General features: G+C 44.8%; 3 protein-coding genes across 5 annotated transcripts; 1 reads left to right on the top strand and 2 right to left on the bottom strand.

The window, feature by feature from the left end:
• Positions 1-503: 503 nt before the first annotated feature.
• Positions 504-17332, bottom strand: LOC105274575 (rab11 family-interacting protein 4). Its single transcript, XM_011330821.3, has 10 exons — positions 16997-17332; positions 11884-12388; positions 10869-10943; positions 9775-9813; positions 8773-8887; positions 2898-3062; positions 2240-2609; positions 1896-2041; positions 1627-1677; positions 504-1535 (listed from the first exon to the last, which is right to left on the bottom strand). The coding sequence occupies exons 2-10, from the start codon at positions 12270-12272 to the stop codon at positions 1413-1415; spliced, it is 1473 nt and encodes a 490-aa protein (XP_011329123.1). The 5' UTR covers positions 12273-12388; positions 16997-17332; the 3' UTR covers positions 504-1412.
• On the bottom strand, positions 16058-21233 carry LOC105274573. Its single transcript, XM_011330820.3, has 2 exons — positions 20903-21233; positions 16058-18811 (listed from the first exon to the last, which is right to left on the bottom strand). The coding sequence occupies exons 1-2, from the start codon at positions 21051-21053 to the stop codon at positions 18120-18122; spliced, it is 843 nt and encodes a 280-aa protein (XP_011329122.1). The 5' UTR covers positions 21054-21233; the 3' UTR covers positions 16058-18119.
• LOC105274572 (EKC/KEOPS complex subunit Tp53rk) lies at positions 19148-23122 on the top strand. Of its 3 annotated transcripts, XM_020034563.2 has the most exons (5): positions 19148-19353; positions 19785-19884; positions 21952-22258; positions 22357-22629; positions 22875-23122. In XM_020034563.2, the coding sequence occupies exons 3-5, from the start codon at positions 22072-22074 to the stop codon at positions 23120-23122; spliced, it is 708 nt and encodes a 235-aa protein (XP_019890122.1). In that variant the 5' UTR covers positions 19148-19353; positions 19785-19884; positions 21952-22071. The 3 variants fall into 3 exon arrangements, with proteins under 3 accessions (XP_019890122.1, XP_011329120.1, XP_011329121.1); XM_011330818.3 differs by lacking the exon at positions 19785-19884; XM_011330819.3 differs by lacking the exons at positions 19148-19353; positions 19785-19884 and adding an exon at positions 20807-20942.
• The last annotated feature ends 34 nt before the right edge of the window (positions 23123-23156 follow it).

Raw genomic sequence — 23156 nt, 5'->3', positions numbered from 1 at the left:
TGGCGCTATTAGGTTAAGTTAGGTTCGCCGATGCGCGCCGATTAGCGAAGAATCGTTGGCTGAGTTCACCGAAACGTGAAAGTGGCATTGGATAGCTTCATAATCTATTCTTGTATCAAAATCGGCGTAAGTATAGTCTTGATATGTCAATAAAGCTTTCTTATGTCCCTATCCTTGAAGCTTTCTACCTAATAATATCTTAAGATTACACTAACAACTTCTATCTTCTACTTCTTCAATATAAAAAATAAAGTTTATTCTTATATTTTATTCAATAAACTATGAATGTTAATGAACTTACGTTCTTATTGTCACAAGTAAAGTTGTCAAAAGTTGGCAGTTTACTCTCTGCATAACTTTGACTCTGAGCATCATTCAGCTTTGATTCTTCTCGCTACTCCAAGAGAGAGAGATATCAAAACGAAATAATAAAATGAACATTTTACTTAATGCGGAACCTATCAAGGTATCATTTAGAAAGGAAAAGGAGGAGAAACGACGAGTATCAAAATATAATCATTTAATTTTACAATTTTACTAATTCTTGGTACAAAGATCTAGAGTACAACAGGTTTTACTTATTCAGTTAGTACCATAGGTATGTGTGTTTGCTAGATTTTAATTTAAAAGGTACTCTAACGCATCACAGTTTTCACAATTACCCAGCGCAGTCACGTCACCTCCATTGTAACATACATGTACGTGTATATTCATTTAGGTAACACTGTCATTAATGTATACAACTAACGAACGTTGCATGTGCCGAAGTATGCAAGTAATCCGACAACGTGCGAAAGGTCCGAGAAATATAATCGAGATTCGTTCACCACCCTTTTTCCAACGGCAGACCTGCGCGATAAAACTAGTAAACGATGGCAGTGGTAAATCGGCTCGAAGATTCGCGGACGACGCGGCAAAGTATGTCAAAAGAAGCTCATCCGAGAAAGTACGTACCGAAAACGCTCTCTACCCATTGTCGCACGTAACTGCGGCGTCACCACTTTTCCTAAATTTTCCTAGAAACGGTCTGCCTAGAGTTTAAGTATTAAAAATGAGCAGATTTCAACACTTGATTATCAGGCAAGGCAAAATTCAAGAAACGTGGAGAGACATTTAAATTAGAATTTCTCTTCTTTAAGCGTCTTCTCAAAGACGTTTTTAACAATTTGTTTTTAAATATATTGAGGCAAATTTAACTTTCCTTTCAAATCTGCATTAACATGTAACGCGCAAATTTGCATTAAGAATTTTAAAAAATATTTGTATATAAAATATAATTAATAATATAATACAAAGGCCAGCAGTTCTAAGCAGTTCTTCCGACCTTCTTCCGATTCGATGAAGAAAGTTAATGTACAACTGCCTCGAAATTATTATTACATTAGGTTTTAACGATGCCTACATGCTATGTTTCAGTGCGTTTGCTTCACTTCTAGTAATTGCGGATAATTCTCCACAATGTTTAGTAATATCCCATCGATGTACGTTCTCAATTGCGTATTCACTTCTTGTTGTTCCTTTAGAGCCTGCTTTAACTGTAAAATTATAAAATACAAGAATTAAGTCTAAGTCTGAGAGTGTCGGCATGCAATGGACGTAAAATGTCAGATTAACTTTAATACATACTTCAGCCATCGTGCATGGCTCACCAATTTCCGCGATCCCTTGGCCGTCTAACTATAAAATGATTGGAAAGTCGATGTTAATATTAATTATTCACTTATGGAGTTGTTGAAGTATTTAAAGACAAATAATATCGACAATGTTAAGCTAAATCGACAGCAAATTTGTTGCTTTGCACTTTTTGCCTTACGTTGAATAATTGGAGAAATTTTCACAATGAAATTAATTTTTTCATTCCGCAAACAGATTCGGCTGTCTGGAACAACAAATACCTGATCCGAATTCATGCCGGCCAATAGTTCCACCGCGAGACTAGGTCCTTTCTCCGCGTTATTGTTACAAGGATTCAACATTAAAAGTTCACGGCCGGCCTGCAACGCTGCAGCAGCCTGCAACTCGTCTCGAGATTCTTCCAAACCTGGAAATCGACGAGTGAAATGTCAGTAGATTAATTAGAATTAGATAACAGCAAAGTACAAAGTATAAAGATAACTTTATATTCTGATAACGATCAAAATACTTTTCGTAGTAAAATTGCTAAACGCTCACAAGAAAATTGGTGAGTTTCAAAGGCTCACCCGAAACGATTGTTTCATCGTTTTAACAATGAACGTACTTTTATTGCGAGCTTGAAGTTGAGCCACCTGCTGCACCAGTTCCTCGAGTCTTTGCTGATCCTCGGTCCGCAACGAAAGTTCCTCTCTCATGGCGTCGAGCTGATGATGAGCCTCGTTAGCTCGACTTATTGCGTGACGTTCACTTTCGCGCGCGGTGTCCGCTTCCCTCCTGGTCTCCCGGAGATCGTTTTCGAGTCGTGTTTTATCCGCCCTCGCTCTCTCAAGCTGGTCGCGCACTCTCCCGATCTCATCCCTCAAGCTGGAACTGTCCACCTCGGCTGCCTGCAACTTGATGGCATAATTCTCCAGCTGTAACTGACGCTCGCGTTCCAAACGGCCCGCCCATTCTCGATGCCTTCGTTGCTCGGCCTACAAACGGAAAGAAAAATGTCGTTCAAGTAAGGTAAAGAACGGAGGTGACACAGAATTAAAACGAATGAGAAAAAATTGGCAATTAAGAAAATTTATTTTATACAAAATATATTTATATTTTTATTTTATCACACAGACTTGTTATAAAAAGTATAGAAGCAAAAGTTCTTCGTATCTTGCTTCATATTTGGAATAAATGAATTTTTATGAATTAAACATTTTTTCTCATTCAGCAAACTGCTCGACACGATTCAATTTACGGCAAACAGATGCGAAGATACTCACTTGAAGCCTCTCATCGGCTCTCGTTTCCGCATCTTTTGCCGCTTCTTCGAGCATCAATATGCGCGCCTGCAACGTTGCATTTTCTTGCTTCGCTCGAGCGTACCTCTCTTCACCGACCGACTTAGTATCTGCTAAGGCATCCATTTGCTCTTGGATCATTTGAACCTATGGCATTATAATAGGCCTTTAACATTTCGCAAAGCGCAACAAAGTAATCTTGCTTGCATTCTAACTCTTTCAAGTTATCCCTAACTCTTCGTGCTATTAAAATACATATAAATTATAAATCAAGATACACATTTCGTTTAATTTCAACAATCAATTCTTGGTCCGATGTTCTCAACATTATATAACGTGTCAATTCTTGAGAAACATCAAGAGTTTCAGGATATACTTTACTGTAAATCATTTATCGAAAACTGTGCGAGAGGGAGTTTAAGGGTTTAAAGGTCCAAGAGGAGTGTGTCAGCCATTGAAAGGCGTTTCGAATCGATTGGTCGTGAGTGCAAATAAATCCGCCGTTGATTGATCCTACGAATGCATGAATAGCTGTGTAGGCGTAGAGAAAGTGCAGAAAAGGAACGCGCGAAACGTATTCCCTTCGGGAGTGTTACCCACGCTGCCGCGGCTCTCAATGGTGCAGCTATCAATGGGGATAGATAGCAGGCTACTTACGGCCTTCTCGTCTCCTACTTGAAATACCGGTCTGACAGCAAGTCCGAGAAGGCACCCCGCCTTTACGATACGTCGTCACTCGATTACATTTTGCAGTTACTGTCATAGTAGCGTTAATGTCGCATATATTAATGTACACGGTAGTCGTTGCCCGTAGCTGCCGTTCCATAGATACTGGTCATTACCTTAAATCACGGCAAAATATCGCTCGCGATATAGATAATCGGGTTGATATGATTCCAAGCATCTCGGATAACCAGAAGATACGTAATACCGCGTGTGAAATCGTTACTACTGGTCGTTCCCCATCCCGCATTTCTCGGCACTTGAATTAGGAAACGTCGAACGTCGCTGACTCGACGTGGAACATTTCTCATGCAACCGAAATGAATGCGTTCTTGATTACATTTGCATTCTCCGAGGACGCGCGAAAAATGGCTTCTACGCTTATTCACGAGAACGGATGCGCAATAATCGTCAAGTAATGAAGGAAAAAAACAGATCTCGATCGCCGCGCGGGAAAAACTAAGCTCGATGAATCCACAACGAATTGAACGTTCCAAAAGTCCCGGTGATCGTGAGCTCCGGGTGTTTCCGGCGAAGAACTCCGCGAAGACGATCGCTCCTCTTACTTGCTCGGTGAGCCGGGGCCCACGGCGAGGAGGTGGCTGTCGAGGTGGCGGCGGCGTTGACGGCTGCTGTCCCACAAATTGGAACTGGCCCTCCCACAGGTCGTACTCGAGGCCGGCGCCGGGCCCGGAGGACGGCCCCTCCCCGGAAATGTACGTGCGGCCGTCGCGGTCGCTCGGGTCGATCGTTTCCTCGCAAAAGTTCGGCTCCATCGCGGCGCGGTGTCTCGTAGTCGCCCGGTTGCGCTCGTGTTTATCACGTCACGTCATCGCCCGTATCGCGAGCGCACTCGTCATCCCCGCGCGGACTTGTTCGCCGTCGTCGCCGTTCTCGTCCTCGCGCTCGTCGACGTCGTCGTCGTCTTTGTCGCCGTCACCGTCGCCCGCGTCGCGACGTGCGGCCGCGCCGCGCTAATACGCATCGAAAATGCACTTCGGGCTTCCTTCCACGCGAGACACGCGCACTTCCACCACGTCTCCGCGCGACTCGACGCGCCAGGAATATATCCCAACTCTGCTCGTTCGTTCGTGCGTACGTCTCCTCTCTCTCTCTCTCTCTCTCTCTCTCTATCTCTCTTCCTCTCTTCTTGTTCCGTCTCTCTCTTCCTTGATCTGATCGCCCACCGCGGGCCGGGAGTCTGGGGAGTAGTCGCCGAGGCTATTTGTGCACTCCATACCACGTGCCGGTTAACTCCGTACTTGGCGGCCGCAAGCCGCGACGCTAGTTACGACGAACGCACTCTAGCCCGTACGCCTTCTTTTTCTCGCCCGCGACACTCGCGGGGAGACCACAATTGCCGACGCGACGTCGCCTTCGCCGGGACAGAAATCGATGTGGTTCCCGTTAAGCGCGCATTCCGCTACCCTGGACACGTGGAAACGACCTCTGCGTTTCTCCAAGGACAACGAAACCGCGGCAATCATCGAGAAAACCATTTTCTCGCGGGAAGTTGAATTCGTCGAAGTTGCGTCAACTTTACGTCCGCGGAAAGCCCCGCGAACTTCCCGCGCGGCAGATTTCTTTTTTTTCTTTTGACGTGACTAATCTTGAATTACTTTTGGAGGCGTGATGATGGAATGCAAGCAATTAGTTTTCCAGTCATCGGAATCAGAGCGCGCACGCGCGACGCCGGCGATATCGCGCGCGCTGATAAACGATAGACGCCCCTAATTACCCCGAGCACACATCCGTTTCGCGTTCACCGGCGCGAACGGCAAGACGCGTTTTCATGCCGTCGTCTGCGCTAAACGCTTTCCAGACGAACGCGTGTTCGGGACGATAACTCGCCCTGCCGTCCGTTACATCAGCGCCAACTGCCAAGTGTGTCAGCGCTTACGGGCACGTTACACGTCAGAGCTACTGACATGTCACGTGCGTTTACACCCAGCGCATCGCGCATTTACATAAGAAGCACGATCACGCGTGCGTACAGGCGAAGGGCTTGCTTTGTCAACGGCACAGCGGATATCTCACGTAGCATCTAGTCTCCGTTTCCTGCGTACGTGGGACGTACATTTCGTTGGACGTGGGAGTTCATTTCGTTGTTACAATCTGATATTCGATCTTGCACACTTTGCGACCGTCGATCAAAGTCTGCTGCTCTTTCTGCTTGCTGTTCGGTGCTCGGAGGATCCGTTTATGATTTATTTATTTTTATCAATAAAGTTGAATTGATGCTAGGAACTTGCGCGGTGCCAACTCGCCTATTCGATCAATTCTCTAGATCCTTGCCGCCGAGTCATAAATAATTTTCTGCTGTACGTGAATAATGGAGGGAATATTCCGTTATCAATGAAATCGTCGTTGCGATAGGTCACGTTCCGCGTGATAGGCATCTCTTGAAAGCGCTGTATCCCAGATATACGATCCATCCCGCGATCAATAGAAAACTCACGAAGGGCCAACCTGCCCACTCGATCACCTGCGGACCCGCGGACTGCGCTGGATAGGCCATGCGTGTCGACGCTTTCCGTGTATGCGAAACCACGTCGCCGCAACAGTCAACCGGAGTCACTTGCGAAATTTGTAAATGCGCCTCGCGAGTATTGCTGGTGGTCGATCGCAATTCATATTTTCATGTGTTGGAACCTTGCCGAGCCTTTCCGAATCAGAATCGCCAGCATCGAGCCGTCGAGCTCGTCATTGCGAATTGCGAGCACGTACGTAAATAAGTTAAACGTGTCCGTGACTCGCGCTACGATCTTTTTTTACGTGAATACACACGAACTTGCCAATTTAATTGACGACTCATCGCGACTACGTCGCCATCGCGTATTTGTGACAGGCGACTGTTTCTCCCGCGAGAAATTATCTATAGGGTGTGAAATTTCACTTGTGGTAGAGCGCATTTCATCACCGTAAAATGCACTCTTTGTACACGTCATCACATTACGTATTCCAGAATCAGTCGAAAGTAAGCACGTCGAAATCGGTATAACTTTGGTGAAATCAGATTTTGAATATCGATAACGCAAGCGACATAATTAGCAAAAGTTTTCATTTTTATTAAATTTTAATTTTATATCTAAAAAATATATAAATTCAGTTCACCGAAATTATACCGAGTCAATAATCTTTTTCATGAAAATACAAAAACGAATATTTAAAAACAAATACAAAAACTGTAGGAGCAAATGTCTCATTGAGAATAATCATTACTTGGTCGTGCTGGCAGTTGCATTCACTCATTCACGCGTTTCTCCCTCTTCTTGATTTCCAATGTTGGAGTCCTTTATGCGTTTCAAATTTCCACTTTTCCTCTTAGCTCGCTTGTGACTTGTGTCGATCGTATCGCAGAACGTAAGTACCAGTTCCTACGACAACATCGAGCTTTCCGATCAACGGATATTCGATATCTCTCAAGGTTCTCGCGTCTTCGTCGCTCTCCGTCTCTTCGCTCTCGTCCCGTTCATCCTCGTAGACGGAATTGACGAATGTCTTCGTTACCGCATCTGTCCGCGAAGAGGGCTCACTGCGATTCGTATGAGAAGGGGGGATGTGATCTCCGTTCCGCCCGGTGAATCGGAGAAATTCCGCAGGATAATTCTGGGACGCATCCCGCCTCGTTCCCGTCCTTGCGGTCTACACGGGTCGAGAAAGACGACAGGATCAAGGCAGGTACCTCAGGGGAATATCACCTGCTTTACAGGAGTCTGCCCTCGCAATTATACCCCTGTGCATGCAAGGTGGACGAGAAAAGTGCGACGTTGCGTTATCTCTGTGTCTCTTTCTCTCTGTTGAGCGTTTTCTTCAGTGTCGGGAACGTGTTAGCCGATATGACAAACATGAGATTCTTCCGTTTTGTCACCAGGGGCGGATTCGTGCGGAAAATATCATTGAAACTTGAAGCTCCTGACTCGTCACTGCAGTCATATTGGACAATGACGTCAGAAATGAAAAGTTGTATGATTCATTCTTAATGTATACCGAAATAAATGTTTCTTTTTTTTTCTTTGCATTTTGCGTTTTGTATTTTTGTAATATGAGTCAGTCACATGATTCAGAAATATCTGATGATTCTTTTAAATTTATTGATTTCAGGTAAAAAAAACAGTATCCGCCCCTGCCGTTATCCACATAAAGTAAGTGAAAATAATTAAAGTGAATAATTAAGTCACTTTCAACCGGTTTAACGAAAATAAGTTCAAAATAATTGAGTTGGCGGAATGATAAGATTTTCACTCTGATGAGTCACATTAGAAATTTTTAGCTTAATTTTTCGTTTTTAGAGAAAACGCTAGGCTGTCGCAGATCAGTTACGAGTCATTTACAACGCTCCCGATCCGATCATCGGACTAATTCGCGGCAAGATCAGATAGACAGGTAGATGCAAAATAAAATCGAGTGGCAGGATTTACCTGTGGCGCAAGTCCAGGCAAGCCAGGTAGCCAAGCGGCGATTTTTCGTCGAATTTCGTAGGGTAAGCTACGGTAAACGACCCAGATCAAACTGATTAAGAGAAGGAGGAGGAAAATGACAGTGAACCAGGACCAACTCGCGGATTCCTCCTTGGCGACGTCATGGGCGTAACACGGCGGCGGATACAATGGGCCCGGGTGATGATACACCGCGTACGGATCGTATGGTGGCGGATAACGCGGATAAGGAACAGGGGGACAAAACTGATAAGGGGCGGAATGAGAAGCGTGTACCGTGGAATGGGGATGATCCCTGTCGCGATCTGGACGATGCGTGTCGCTGTATGACTGCCGGGAATGCGTCGTGCACATTGGCGATGATTCTAACGCTTTTCAGAATTTAGGATAGTTTCGCATCGTTGATAATTGCTCAATTAGCGGCTGACCGAGAATTTTGATCGCGAGAAGTTTTCCAAACAGGTTACGCGAGATGTCAATGCTTCCGCTCGAAAATTGACGAACGATTTTCACGCTGGTGCTACAGCTCTGCTCGCAGTGCTCGCATGTATTCTAACGCTTGATATTTAAAGTGAAATAATAATGTCTGTCTGGTTTGCGAAGATAAAAGTGAAAGATAAAAATTGCAAAAGTTTGTTTACACGATCAAGTCTTTGATTCAAAAGCGAATAAACAATTATACAAGTTTTACTTACTTTGTGGCTGAGATCCATCACGTCCTCCAAAGACACATCACTGTACACATCGTCCGCAGGATCGTAGTTTGAGCCTATCCCGGAGCTGTTAAAGCTGCCGCTGCGATAAAGCTGGCTGTAAAGATCAGAAAATTTAGAATTAGAAATTAAGCTCGCATTCAGAATTTTGCAAAGATATCATTGATCTTGAAATGAGATTTTCATGTGATTCTTATTTGAAAACATCAAGCGCCTACTTATGATAAGTAATCAACAAAAATATTTTAAAGATTAATATGTAATGTATTATGCAAAATAAATATTCTGGTGTGAAAAAGCAATAATTTGTTTAAACAATACCAATAATTTTGAACGAATAGAATTTACAAAATTTTTCTATACTAAAGAATAGGTTTTCTGCAAATTGTAGAAGGAATAAAAAGTGTTATAACTTCTTTGTCGCGACAGTCATTCTTTAACAATGCGTTTTTTGTTTCGATTATCGTAGGCATTGAATGTTTCTCAATTTGGCAAACAGATAAGGCATGTAGCCTCAAGTATTGACAGTGGCGTGGAAGGAAACGCGAATATCACAAGTATGGAACATGAGTAACGTAACAGAAGCACGCCTACACTTTAGAAAGTACGGCGATTCGAGTTCCGTGAAAGGAGCGACTTCGGAAATTATAAGCGTTGATGCAGAAGCATCATCCTACGGTCAGCAAGCTCCTTTGTCCGGGTTATTCTTCTTGCGTGCGCGGATCAATTAAAGCGCGCAAGAGATAGTATAATAGAAGAAAAACTTCGAGGTACGTATAGAAGCGTCAGCTGGAAATGCCGACTCATACTCAACAAATATTTACAGTGAGATCTCGACAGCAAGTCAGAAATTTTCATACTTTTATCTTTTTACGGAAATTCAGACATTAAAATCTTGATTAATTACTCCTTGAGTAATTAATGATCTTATATGAAATATCGTTAAACCTGCTTATGGGATATTGATAATACATAGGTTTTTACCTTGCTAAGGCGTTGGAGCTGATTCGCTTTCTTCCCGAGCTGTAAGCAAGAACAAAAATATTCTCCTTAGCATCCATATACATCTAGATCTTATTACAGAATGCTTATTTATAGATTACATTCTCGAAACGAGTTCCATTGCGTTACTAGTCGATCACGCCTAGTTGATCACGCGATGCCAAATTTCACGGCCAAATGTAGCTCTGACTGTCACCAAGCCAAGTCACCAAGCAAACGGAGTCGCGAGCAATTGCGATAAACACACCAATGTATGTACGAATGATGTATGTATCGATATTATAAAAATCCAGAATTTTAAGCGAATAAAAAATTATAAACGACATTTAGCAAATGTAAAAATGCTATTAAGTAAGTAGATCAAGTACAATTGTCACATTAAATTTCACAGATTATGTCCGCGAATATTTCAAGTTTAAATAATTATTATTCATAGCCATAAATATTGTACACGTGAACACACATGCAATGTATATATGTATATTATATACAGCATATGTATTATGTTGCTAAAAGAGTAGTTTCTCTCTGTCATTATATGCCTTTTTCCAAGCAGATTAAGAATGTAAAGCAATATCTCATACATTATCAAGAAAGCATTACCAAGAGCGCTGCTAAGAGCATTAATTAAGCAGTTCTCTCTACTTCGACTTGATATTTTGGCTGTTGTTAATGAGCTCCAGCAAGAGAGAGGAAGAGAGCGGAAAACAATTGTTTTGAATAAAGATATTCCGCGCGAGTTTCGCTTCCGCCATTCCGCGCAGATAAATACGGCCCGGAGATACTTCTTTGGGCGAAATTTCTCAAGAAATTTAACAAGTTTCTTATCTCGCGGTTGCATTAATATGAGCCGGTTATTTAACGTCGTCTGCCGCTTTCCCACGTGGCTTTTTTCGCACGCTACACAGCCGAGACATGGCAACGTCATTGTCTCGTCTCGTCTCGCTTTTTAAGACCAGCGGAAATTCTCTCGGACGGGAAATTATACACGCGGCTATGTACGTATGTACTCGGTGCATTGCGTGCGCGCACACACAAAACGCATGTTTGTTACCTAAGACATGTTGCTCTCTTACCAAGGAGGCGTTCTGCGTAGCGACGTACGTAGCCAGGAATGTCTTCCAACGGTGGAGTTTGGGCTCCTCGGATTTCTGTAAAGGTAGAAAACGAGAATGTAAGTGACAGCGAGTACTTAACTCACTCTGCAAAGTCGGCAGAACCTTGCTGCAATACGAACAGCGTTCGTGATTCGAAGGTGAACAGATCTTATTTTATGATACACGTTACATAGATTGAGCGGCAATCAGCATATGAGCGCTGAACTTCCTATTCGCATATTAAATTAATGAGTACATATATACACTACGAGATACATCATACGGTAATAAAAAATATATTTAATACTTCAAGTTTAATTTCTTTAGTTAAAGGTGCAACGTAACAAGGAACCACGAAAAAGTGCAGCGCAATTAAGGATTCATGTTGATCTTTTAACGCATCATACGAGTACCTCAAAGTGGCTTTTAAAAATACATTTCCATTATTACGTAACTCGTGTGACTCGTGCATACAGATAGCAAGTCAGCCAAGTATTGTTCCAAGGTGATAGACATTGTATGCAGCATGTACGCTTACGTAAACCCATCCAACGTAATATGAACGGGCATGCTTCGGATTTGTACTGAGTTTTATCGTTTCAGCATTTGTGCCGTATAGTCAGCTTAGGAAATAAGCCGCTACACGTTCCGCGGTTGATGTTACGTATTGAGCGAATAGCGGCAGGAAGCAATTGACATAATAAAAGGCCCCCCCGGCTCGCTTTGCTCTATTCTTGATTAGAACTGCCAAGCGATTCCAAAATATATATATGTTCAAACATTTTTCAATGCTCCAATGCGAGTTTCAATACAGGCGTAGTTGCGCTATGCCAAACGCGCTGCACGTTAAACGAAATCGCACTCTCTCGCACATAAACGCCTACAAGGAAAACACTGTAGAGGAACGTCGCATAGTCGCTTATTTCACCAGGATGAGAGATCACTGATCTAAAATTTTCGATCTTTCAAGGACAGTAAACGTAATGAAACTCACCTATGCGAACTGGTGCCAGTCGGTGAGGGTGCCGAGCTGCTGCCATCGGGCGATTCTGGTCCATCGTCAACCAAGTCGCCTTCTACCGACCCGAACCCTTCGTAGCTCTCCTCTTCGTCGTGGCAGCCGATCTTGATTGCATTACCGGTCGTCGCAGCATGATGACTCGGACTATCGGAATATCGGCCCGAATCTGAGAGATTCGAACTAACAAGATTATGTAGATCGACCGACATCGAAAGCGAAGGTGGACCACTCTGACTCCACTCGCCGGTCACATTTGTCGCACGGGTCTCCTCTTCATGCGACGAAGTCGTACCGGTCGCCGTGCCAGTTGTCGCAACTCCGTTTGTCGTGGACGTAACGCCCGGTGTGCGGGAGCTCACCATCCTTCACGTGAGTCCAGGATCCGGAAGAACCTCTCAAGATGTATCACGCGACTCCTCCTGGAGCGCTTGTGTTTGTGGGACGTTTTCATTCGCCGTTCGTGTCTGCGACCCGGTCGCTGAAACACCATGTCGTGAGTCAGATCCAAAGTATGCCAGAAGCGCGTCCGCTTCGGGACCAACTAGCAGTACGTCGGGAGAAACAGAGAAAGAAAGAGAGAGAGAGACACAGAGAGAAGTAGAGAGGTGCGAGTCGAGTCGTTGTCCGCGAACTTCTTCTCCTCCCTCGTCCTCCCGACTAGGAGAGTCGGGGTCGAGGTGAGCTCGTAGTTGCGCGATCCTTTTAACATACGTTCCTACGTCATCGGTTTTAAACAGAAGGATGTTCAGTTTTGTCCTTCATTCTCACACTCGGCAGACCTCTCATGGATTTTAATGACGTCTCGACGATCTTCGACGACCGGATGACATTGAAAATGGTATCACGTGGAAAATCCAGAGAGCACGGAGCATGTACAATGTCGAAAGAACGAACTTCGAAGCTCGTTGTAATCCAAACGTTGCGCCATCGTTTTCCTTTAATCGTCGATTTTCATAAACGCTTTGTTAAACATGAAAATCATGCGATTCGTGAATTGCGCAGAAACGTTATTGGTTCACCAATTTATGCAAAGCAACGCGGAGGCTCCGCAATTTTTTCGCAATCTTTCACTTTTTTCGAGCACGATGTTGATATCGCGATTGGTAAGCGGCCTGATCGTTATGTTAATGAGATAATGCAGCTCCGCAGGTATGGAATAAAAGCGGCGGGACCCTCGCGGTATCTCTGTCGGCTTATTAAACGTATGCAATCTGGAAACGCGGGGTAGGAGAAAAGCGTGAGAACTGACAGGAAAGTCACGGTACAGTGAGTCGAGCCTAGGAGAATCGACGAAGGAGAGAACAACTCGCCTAGATGAATTATTATGATATCTGCGTCGTTATGTTGCTGGGAATTATTTATTCTTATCTCTATCTCGCGCGTTCCGCGTGACTCACGGCTTCATTGAGCCTCGGAACTTTAAACTGCTCCTTTTAACCGTTAAATACCGCCAGTCGAGGCGGAACTTTGAGTAAATTCGCGGCTTTCGGCGCTCGCACGTGGATTCTCAGCGAAATCGAGAGAATGCAGCGCCTCTTGTAATCATCAAGAGATCGCGTTGCACAATGCTTATTATGCGCTTTGGGGCGTATTAGTCAAAGAAACACCAAACGGTTCTTACTGTTTGATACGAAACCGCTATCGGTGAATCAGCGATGCGAAAGCGTGAAGGAAAAATCCCGCGAGACAGAATGAGCGTGATTAAAGGTCGCAGCAACGATGTTTCCATAATTAATCTTGATAATGCGAGGATAATTCAAATTGGAATTCAGCGGAATGAAAATAAAGTCTTTTCTAACTTAACTCTAATTTGCTAGAGCCGAACATAAAGCTAAAAGGTATAAAGTTAAATTTGTAAATGTACATGAAATAACAATCTCTCCATAAATAGCTCTCTTAAGAGAAAACTCAACCATGACTTTACCGAAGCAATTATCATTAAATTATCATTAAAATTGCGGTCTGTAGAACGTCAAAGATAAAAATTTCAACGTTCTGCCGTATAGAAGCATCGACAGATCATTTTATCGATCGGTCATGCGGTACCGTTCACGCACGTGACTCATGATGCGCAGTACCGTTAGACTCAAAAGAGCTTTAACGTGCGATAATCATATTATCACAACACGACTCGTTAATTGGAGCACTGCCAAATGTTTCCCTTTCCCTCTATCTCTATCTCTCTCGAAATAGCACATAGTTGTCTATATTTACCGATATCGAAAAGTATAGCAACGTGTCGCCTAGCGAGAGGATCTAACGTTTGTCCAAGTTCAAATTAGCTTACTCGTCGATTTTAGAAACTTCAATTCCGACACGTGCTTTCTGAAGAGTAAGTATTAACTTTTATTTTATTTCTTTATCTTCCTCGCATTCTAAACTTTTACACAGTTGCATGTGTTTTAGATTCAAAAATAAAAGCTGCGAAACGTTAGAAAAAATTTTATAGCAAAAGTGTCAAAAGATTCAAATTAAAATTTATTTACTTTCATGCGCCTTTTCATGTGGTGGCAACAAAGAGAATGCTTCCATACAATTATTTTCAAGCACGCGTTTCTCGGAAAATATATTTCAGAATTTCAAAATAAAATTCCTGTTTTGAGTATAGAAGTACCGAAATATTCAAATAAGGATCGATCGACAAAAACAAGAAAGAAATTACATCAATGACGGGAAAGAGGTGTCCTCAATCGGGGACATTGACGCGTAAGGAAATCGAGGATAATAAGGGGAGATCAAAGATATAGGAAATCGAATCACGCAATTGTTATAAAAGTATTATTCGAAGTAGCAGCTCGACGTAATCGCTCTCGCGTTACAACAGCTACGAATCGAAAATCGAAATTGGATCAAGGAGATTCGTACATAATGCATTACGCCGCATACTCTACGCCGCGGTATCATATACGTTTACCTCTACATAAATGTCTCGGGTTACTGACTAGGAACCGACAATAGCGATACTATACACACGTTCGCTCTTCAAATGGATCTCTTAGATGCTAATTTTGTCTATATGTACAGCCGGCTGCTTCACGAACTCCCAGATCGATGTGCACAAAAGTGACTTAACTCGGAATAATAAGAAAAAAAATGAATTGCGAGCATACAATTCCAACATAAAACGTAGTCGCTCCATCTCTTAAAATTTGGTTTACCTAGAACTGCGTTTTCGCGAATTAACTCATTTTTGTTCAACCCCTTTGAGTGTCATTGAAGAGAGACTATTGTTCCTGCGTTGTACGTGCCTTCAAGGCGGCAAATGAGATGCTCCCAGAAGTCCATCATAGCGAAGCTTGACACGCATGATTTCCATGACACAAGAAGGCTCGACCCAAACTTTTCGTGCCTTTCACACTCTTGCTCGGCCGACAGTCCGGCCGTGATCTCTCTCGTTTCGCGTTTGTTTAGCGTTTTGCTGGCTACTGTCGGAGTGTTGGCTAAGCACGCGCCGAGAGAGGACCACCGTTTCGGTCTCCAGGCACTTGTCACTCGGAACGGAATGCGTAGATGCGTTTCGAATCGCGAAGCCGGGATTCCAGTTCCGCTATTTAGAGCGAGCTCGAAAGCGCGGACAGGGGATATATTTAACGTCCGAGAATTTCCGATGTTCGATCTCCGTTCTAACGGCAATATCCTGTCTTGTCCATCCTGTCTTGTCTTGAACTTCAACTCGCTCGTCAGCGAGTTGAACGGACTAAGCCTCTGTCCTGATCTTTTTACAACTGAACGTTTAGCAGGAATTCTCGGACCAGTTCCTGTGTTACAACCAGTTTTTACTCTGTTTTGCAATAATACTAGTTCTTTTGACATGTTCGCCTTCATTAACAAATAAAAATATTATGCTTTTTGCTGCAATGTAACTTTTTGCGATCCTACATTGAATCTTGCTTGGCATTCCGTTTTAGCCTTTCGTGGTTTCATTATAATTTTATGACAGGACAGGTCAAGAATATACTACATTCATAACATAAACATGATTTCATACTGATTACTTTTATACATTGTACTAATTAGATAAATTATTAAACAAATGCAAAATATATGCGATAAACAACCGGATTTATGCGTTCCAAAATAAAATACTCAAGATAATTCGAGTTGCGGAGGATTAACGTGACGATCAGTAAAAGCCATCGCACACATGTCAATAAAAAAATTTATAATATTTAATATTTTACATACATATACGTACATACAAATGATGCTTTGCGACAACAGTGAATGAGAAATATACAAATCGATATACGAAGAGACGCTGTAAGAGGGAAAGTTCCCCTCACTTTGGAAACAAGATATTTTCTGGCGTTCGATCGATTTTTTTCGCGAATGGTTTCGCGATCAACAACAATTTCGTGTTCATAAAACGCCAGCGTGCGGTTAAAGGATTAAACGCTAGACTAGATGCTAGACGAGCGAAAAACACGCTCTACTTCCGCGCTGGGCACGCTCGTATTGCACATGCGTTGAAATTAACAACTCTCCGGGGATATCATTACACATATATCGGCACGTATATTACAGAAAGTGATAATCGCTAGCAGGACATCGCAGATCTGTACAATGGAATTTACAGTAACAGGCTCGCGCGCGCGGAACGACGTTAAATATTATATCCGTTCTCACATTCACCCAACATTCACGTCGACAGAGAGGCAACGAATCTCTTTCTCTCGCCGGTAGCGAATAGCGTTTGCCACTTGACAGTGCGGAATATATTATTTATTCGTCGTGTCGATTCCTCAGTTAATTTGTCAAACCAATCTTGCCTCGGCGAGAATATTTAGTCGTCAGCAATCGTCGAGTTGAAAATAGGGCATTGATTGCGAAGCAGGATTCATCAATGCAGACGGCAAAACTGCGCTCTTTGCGGAGCTTCGATTTCAGAAAAACGTTTGAGCTCGCAGATCTAGAGAAATGCACGACGACATTTCTCGCCGAGACGAGATCGGCAGCAAATTGACAAATTGAAGAAGTCGCCGTATTGCAGTTAGGTCTACGCGATGACGGTGACAGGTCGCCTCAAGTGTCGGCTTTCCGTATTGCCCACGAGAGCGTTCGGTAAAATACCTGTAAATTGACTCACCTCGAGCCGATCGTGATGCAGTCGGATGCAACAACAACGGAGACAACGGCCGTGGATCACGAGGGAGTCAGCGGACTACGTGTGCCGTATATCACTAACTTCCTTCAACACCTGTGCTCACACCACCGGGGACGCGACGCGACGCGACGCTGTGCGATGCAAACAACGACGTGACGCTATTCGGACAACGACGGAAACGGAGGGGCAGAGCGAGAGAGGAGCGGAAACGGCCGAAAGAGCGCACAGGTAGCAGCCGAACGCCGAGAGGCACACGGATCGCGTAACGGTGCGACGCGATGCCGAACTGAACGGTGAGTGAAGGTACGTACGAACGCGGAGGCTCCGCGACGCGAAAGCGAAGGAAACGCGATCGGACCTGCGATTGGAGCCACGGTGGGCGCGCATGCGCGCGTGCTCCGAGCGGACTCCGCGAAATGCCCGTGCACCGGCCGCCGGTGTGTGTGTCGCGCATGAGACCACTATGAGAGCGTGCAGGTGTGCGTCACGGTCGTACCCGCAGGTACGAGAAAGCACCAGTGTCGCTCAATCGCGTCGCCGCGTTCGCCTGGTCGAGTCGGCGGCGAGCGCGCGGCGGTTCGACACTGGGACGACCCGGCTGATTCATCCAGCTACCTGTAGCGGGTAGCCCATACAGGTTATAGGTATGAGTATACCTGAGGTAACCCCATATGGGTTACAGGTATCCCGACAATACTGGGAATGTTCGTACGAAACAAAAAATTGTTTCCAGTTTTTCCATAAATTTCACGTTACCTCGTGAGAAGGGTTCCTCATTGATTCTGTCACGTGATTATTCTTCAAATTCTACAATCACCATATTTTACGGCTCATTCCTTTCAGCTCGTATCTAGACTCTAGACGCCTAACAAGAAATAATAACCGTTTTCTCTGTAACTTTGATCTTTCAGCTATCAATCAGTTTCGCTTTGGAAGAATGAGTAGTAAACTGATTCAACTATACTAAAGACCGTACTTGTGACTGTCCTTTGAAGAAATTCTCGTTTACGCATGTACACATTTATACATGTACAATTTCGCCATTAGGGAACAGTTACACGAATTACGGTTGCGGGGGCCTGCCTCACGCGCGAGATAACGAGTCTTAAGTCTTCGCCGTCTGTTCATTGTCGGCAGCCTTTTTGTAGACCTCCTTGTAGACGAGCTCCTGCATCTGCATCCTGAGCAGCATCCTGCGATCGGCCGGCAGAATCCTGATGTGCGGCAGTAGGCTCATCAGGAAGTAATAGTTGTCGTCGAAACGGTTGCCCTCGAGCGGGTCGACGCCAGCGAGGCCGACGCCGGCGTCGCTGTCGCTCATGAGCACCTGCTCGGGCGAGATGTTCTGCAGCATCATCTCGTTCTCCGCGAGATTGTCGGTGACACCCTGGAACTCTAGGTTGTCGAAGCTCTCCTCGGGTTCGCGCTTCACGTCCACCGTCCCGCGCCGGCCGTCACCGCCGCCGTCCAGCTTCAGCTGATGACCTACACCACCGTCGCCGGCTATCGACAGCAGATGATCGGCAATCGCGTTCCGATCATCGATCCCGACCGACGTCGGTCCGTTTTCGCCCTCGCCCTCGCTTGGGGGCCGCAACTCGTCCTCCGTCTTCGCCACGCTGCGCTCCCAGATGGGCGGTCGCGGCAGCATCTGCTCCTTCAGAAACTGCAGGCTCTTGAAGTGGATCCACACCGGCCGGTTCCGATGGAATTTACTCTTGCGGTACACCTGATCCTTCTTCAGCTCAGCACGAAATGTGTCGCGCAGACCCTTCCACTTCGCCTTCAGCATCGGCTCTGCAAGCAGATAACGGAAGGCCGCGTTTTGCTCAGACTTGGCGTACTGGCGCATCGCTTCGTTAGCTATGAAATACTGGATTTGCTCGGTTCAATTTTGTCGTCAGCGAAACGAGGAATGCTCAATGGTGCGCAACCGACGTAGAAGATTGAAGTGTTCTACTTGACATTATTTTTTGCTTCGAAACTTAATTAAAATTAAAATTAAAAGTTTCTTGAAAAAGATCCGCACGGACTTTCCGGTCAACTCAATGCGTTACTCATTATCTACATTGCTCAGTATAAAATATTATACAAAGTATACTGCAATTAAATTTTTTTTTTGCGTACCACTAGAATTTAATACACGCGGTATAACGTAAATATTATCAGCACTCGCCGCCTCGCGCGCCTAATAAATCGGTGCATTCTGCCCATGCGCCCTTGAATTGAACGAGCGACTCGTGCGTACGTAAAGTTTGCGGTTCAAATTTTGATCGAGGTTCTACAATCGTAGTAAGATAAAAGGATTTTATTATTAGGACTGCACCGGAATACTAGAGGTAAAGTATTCGCGATTATCACATTGACACAAAGTGCATCATCAGCGACAGTAACGTTCACGCTGCCTCACGCAAGAAATGAGGTTAGGTTCGACGCGCGTCATCGCAGACATCGCATTGCATATGAAATCGAAACTGTGTTTAGAATAACGTAAAATAATTGGAGTACTCAGCACAAAAGTAAAGTAAGATCATAATTTATGAGGTTTACTTTAAATCTGAAATTTGAAACCTGAATTTAAACTTCGATATAATTTAAATTGAAAACGTGATTTAATTTGTTCCTGATGTAAATTGTACATTTGACTCAAATTTGAAATTATTAGATTCTAAACGGACCATTATGAACTTATTTCACTCTCCCATCGAAATTTTGAATCAAACTCAAATAATTAGATTCAATCTTGGATAAAAACAAACTTATTTTTTAGTTGCTGTTCAAGAAGTATTTACGACGATTTAAATCGCACAATTATCGAGAAACAGGTTGTACTGCGTTCCTATTCACGTGTCTGTTCGACCAGAATGAGTGTAAGCGTTTCTCTCCTTGTTGTAAACTTCTCAAATAATAAACAAGGAACCGACCGCCTGATTCCGTTTACTTTACTTCTCCAAGTTTTAACTGGAGTTGAAATCAGTCGAGCGAAGAGCTCGTAGTTCGTTCCGAGTTCGGTAAAGCTGTGCTACGTAAAACGTATAAATTAAATATGTGCTAGGAACAAAGTTAGTGCGTAGAACCAATGTTTCCTACCCCCTCCCCGATCATTACCGGTTGCATTGATGCTCACGTCGGCGGGCTTTTCGACAACGTAGACATTAACAGAATTAACAGTGGAGCTGCAGTTGCTCCACGCGCGATCGCAATCGTGTGATTAAACAAATTATGTATTTGTTCGTGACGAAAGCGCGATGATCGGTGCAAAGCACATTTTTCCGCGGCAACAACAGTCCAATTTATTCTGGAAATGCTCCAATACGCTACATGGCTTCAATGTTTAATCGTTCGTAATCGCGCGCGCTGCACCCAGTACGGAATAATGGACCACCCGATAAGAATATCGCGATAACAACGAGCTGTCAAGAAATATCGATTTCTCCCTTTTCGTGTCAAGTGACCTTTCCGACCTCATAATTTATATTCGTACTCGCAGAGAGAAACCACAAGAGAATATAATCGAGTCTCGATACGGTTAAATCGCAACAACATGAAAATAGATTTGTCAACGTAAAACAGGATACGCAAGGAAATATTTTTACAGCATCGCTGCTGAATGATTTTCGCTGAACGTTACTGTCGTCATCGCTATTCAATTGTTTTCCTCCCGGTTTGCAAGTTGCCATTAGATGTTGCATTATATGCATCCCAGTCACGTCACGATCACCCCCCGAGTCGCTCTTATCCTTTTGCTGGAGGAGAAAGAGAGTCACGCGAGTAGTCGACGCATGGGCGAAGGACGCAGCGCTTGGGCGGCGCGGCGCGTTGCGTCGCGCGTGCGAGCGATCCGCTTTGGCGTCCGCTCGCGTTCGCTTCGATACTGGAAACACGTACTAGGGAGGTTGAATATCGCCGCGATCTCCATCCACACGCGGTTGGTCACTTCGCGATTATGATAGGAGATGTGCCTCTGGTTCCAGAGGGCCGGCCGCTTGTAGACTTCGGCGATCAGCCGATTCGCGTCCATCTTCACCTCGTCCCTCATGTTGCTTTCCGATTAGCTAGCTAACTAGCGCGGCTAATTATCCGGCCACTCGCCACCACCGCGGCAGTGGAAAATTCGCGCGAAAACGGCGAGTGCGATGGCGACGGCGACGATGACGGCGACGACGACGACGACGACGACGACGGCGGCGGCGGCGAGTAGCGGACCGACGGGAACAAAGTACGGGCGAATACTAGCGCCGGGATAGCGATTAGCGCGCAGGACGCCGGCGGGTAACGATCGATTCGCGTTTCGCCCTCGTCTCGCCTCGCTAGCGCTAGCAGCCGCGCTCTCCCGAGTACCTTTACCTCGCCGCTCTCGCCCGCGCCCTCGCCCTCGCCCTTAATATTTCGCCTCGCAAGCGAATCTCGAATCGGTGCCCGAAACCTCGGGAACCTCGCTTCGTTTGCTTCGTCCTGCCGTTCGTTTTATTCGTACGAGTAGCATCGAAGCGTAGTAGTCATTTAGCGCTTAGCACCGGCGATGTCGTATATTTGCGCGTTTAATTGGACATGCGCGTGCATCTCGCAGCGTTCGCCAGAAGTCCCGAGTCCTTGCTTCGTCGACTACCCTTCACCCTAGTATCGGGAGCTATTCCAGTTGCTCCAATAGCGACGAGTACGCTTGTTTTGCGAAAGCGACGCGCGAGTGCCACGTTTTGCGCGTCGCAATTACTTGAACATGCGCATGCATCGAGCGGTATTCGCGATAACACAGAATTTCGATCGCCCTCCAGTCGCACGGGCAATCGCATTGTCCAGATTCTCCTTATCTCCCTTACAATATCTCATGCGTAGGACTCGGGAAATTTCATTTTATTTACACGCTGCAAATCTGCTTAGCGAGATGATACTTCACTTGGAAAAACTCTGAGAATTTGTTTTTCTTCCTTTTATAGGTACTCCCTCTTCTCCATCCTTTCGTTTCATCGATACTCGATTAATCACAAAGCAGAGTGATTCAAGCAAATACAACTTTTACGCTTTCGTTAGTTTGTCTTGCGCTTGTATCAGCGAGAATGCTAGACATGGAATTGATAGCGCAAGGCGCGGAGGCGCGTCTCTACAAGGGGATTTACTTAGGAATGATGAGCCTAATGAAGGAGAGATTTGTGAAAAATTATCGGCATCCGGAGCTGGATGCGCGCCTCACGAAAGATCGCATCAAGGCTGAAGCTCGTGCTATTATTCGCGCGAGGTCCGCAGGTACGATGAATCGTGATGCGACGAGACGCATCGCCGGAAATGCATGCGCGTGAACGCGCTTGGACTAACACGCGTTTATTCTCCATTATCTTCCCAAGGAATAGCGACACCGGCCTTATATCTGGTAGATTTGGAGCGGCGCAGCATCTACATGGAGTACGTAGAAAACGCTACTGTGCTAAAGGATTTTATAGATCAAAACATCTCGGGAAAGGCGGATGTGGAGCACTTGTTGGACTACATAGGACGCGGATTGGGCACGATAATAGCTAGGCTGCACTCCAAACACATCATCCACGGCGATCTGACCACATCAAACATACTGCTCAAGAACTGTACGATCGAGTCACCCTGTAATGATCAATCCGAAAGTAAGAAATCTTTTGCCATAGTAACAATTTGGACTGGGACTGCAAGAAATTTGAATATGGTAAACACGCCAATGTCGGTTTTAATTGTCATATAAACAGTTGACGCTAATTAATAATAATTTAATTATAATAATAATTTCAAACCAAGCAACGTAGAACGTTTGCCGTATTCGAAATACTCGCAACACCTTTCCACATGTTGCAAACGATTCCGTTCACATATTTTCGTTTTCATTTCATCGTAGTCGAGGCACAGTTCATAATGATAGACTTCGGACTGGCCCGGGTGGATTCCACGCTGGAGGACAAAGCGGTCGACCTGTACGTTCTCGAGCGGTCGCTGCTCAGCGCGCATTCTGAAGTCCCGACATTGTTCTCCAAAATTTTCGACCACTATCAACGACATTATAAGAACAGGAATCAGTGCGAGCAAGTGCTCTCTAAATACAGACAGGTGCAAGCGCGGGGACGTAAGCGCTTAATGGTCGGTTAGAAACGGAGTATCTTTGTACTCTCGAAAAATATGA

The sequence above is a fragment of the Ooceraea biroi genome, chromosome 11, assembly GCF_003672135.1.
Source record: "Ooceraea biroi isolate clonal line C1 chromosome 11, Obir_v5.4, whole genome shotgun sequence".
Lineage (NCBI taxonomy): Eukaryota > Metazoa > Arthropoda > Insecta > Hymenoptera > Formicidae > Ooceraea > Ooceraea biroi.
This window is presented reverse-complemented; position numbering and strand designations above follow the sequence as displayed.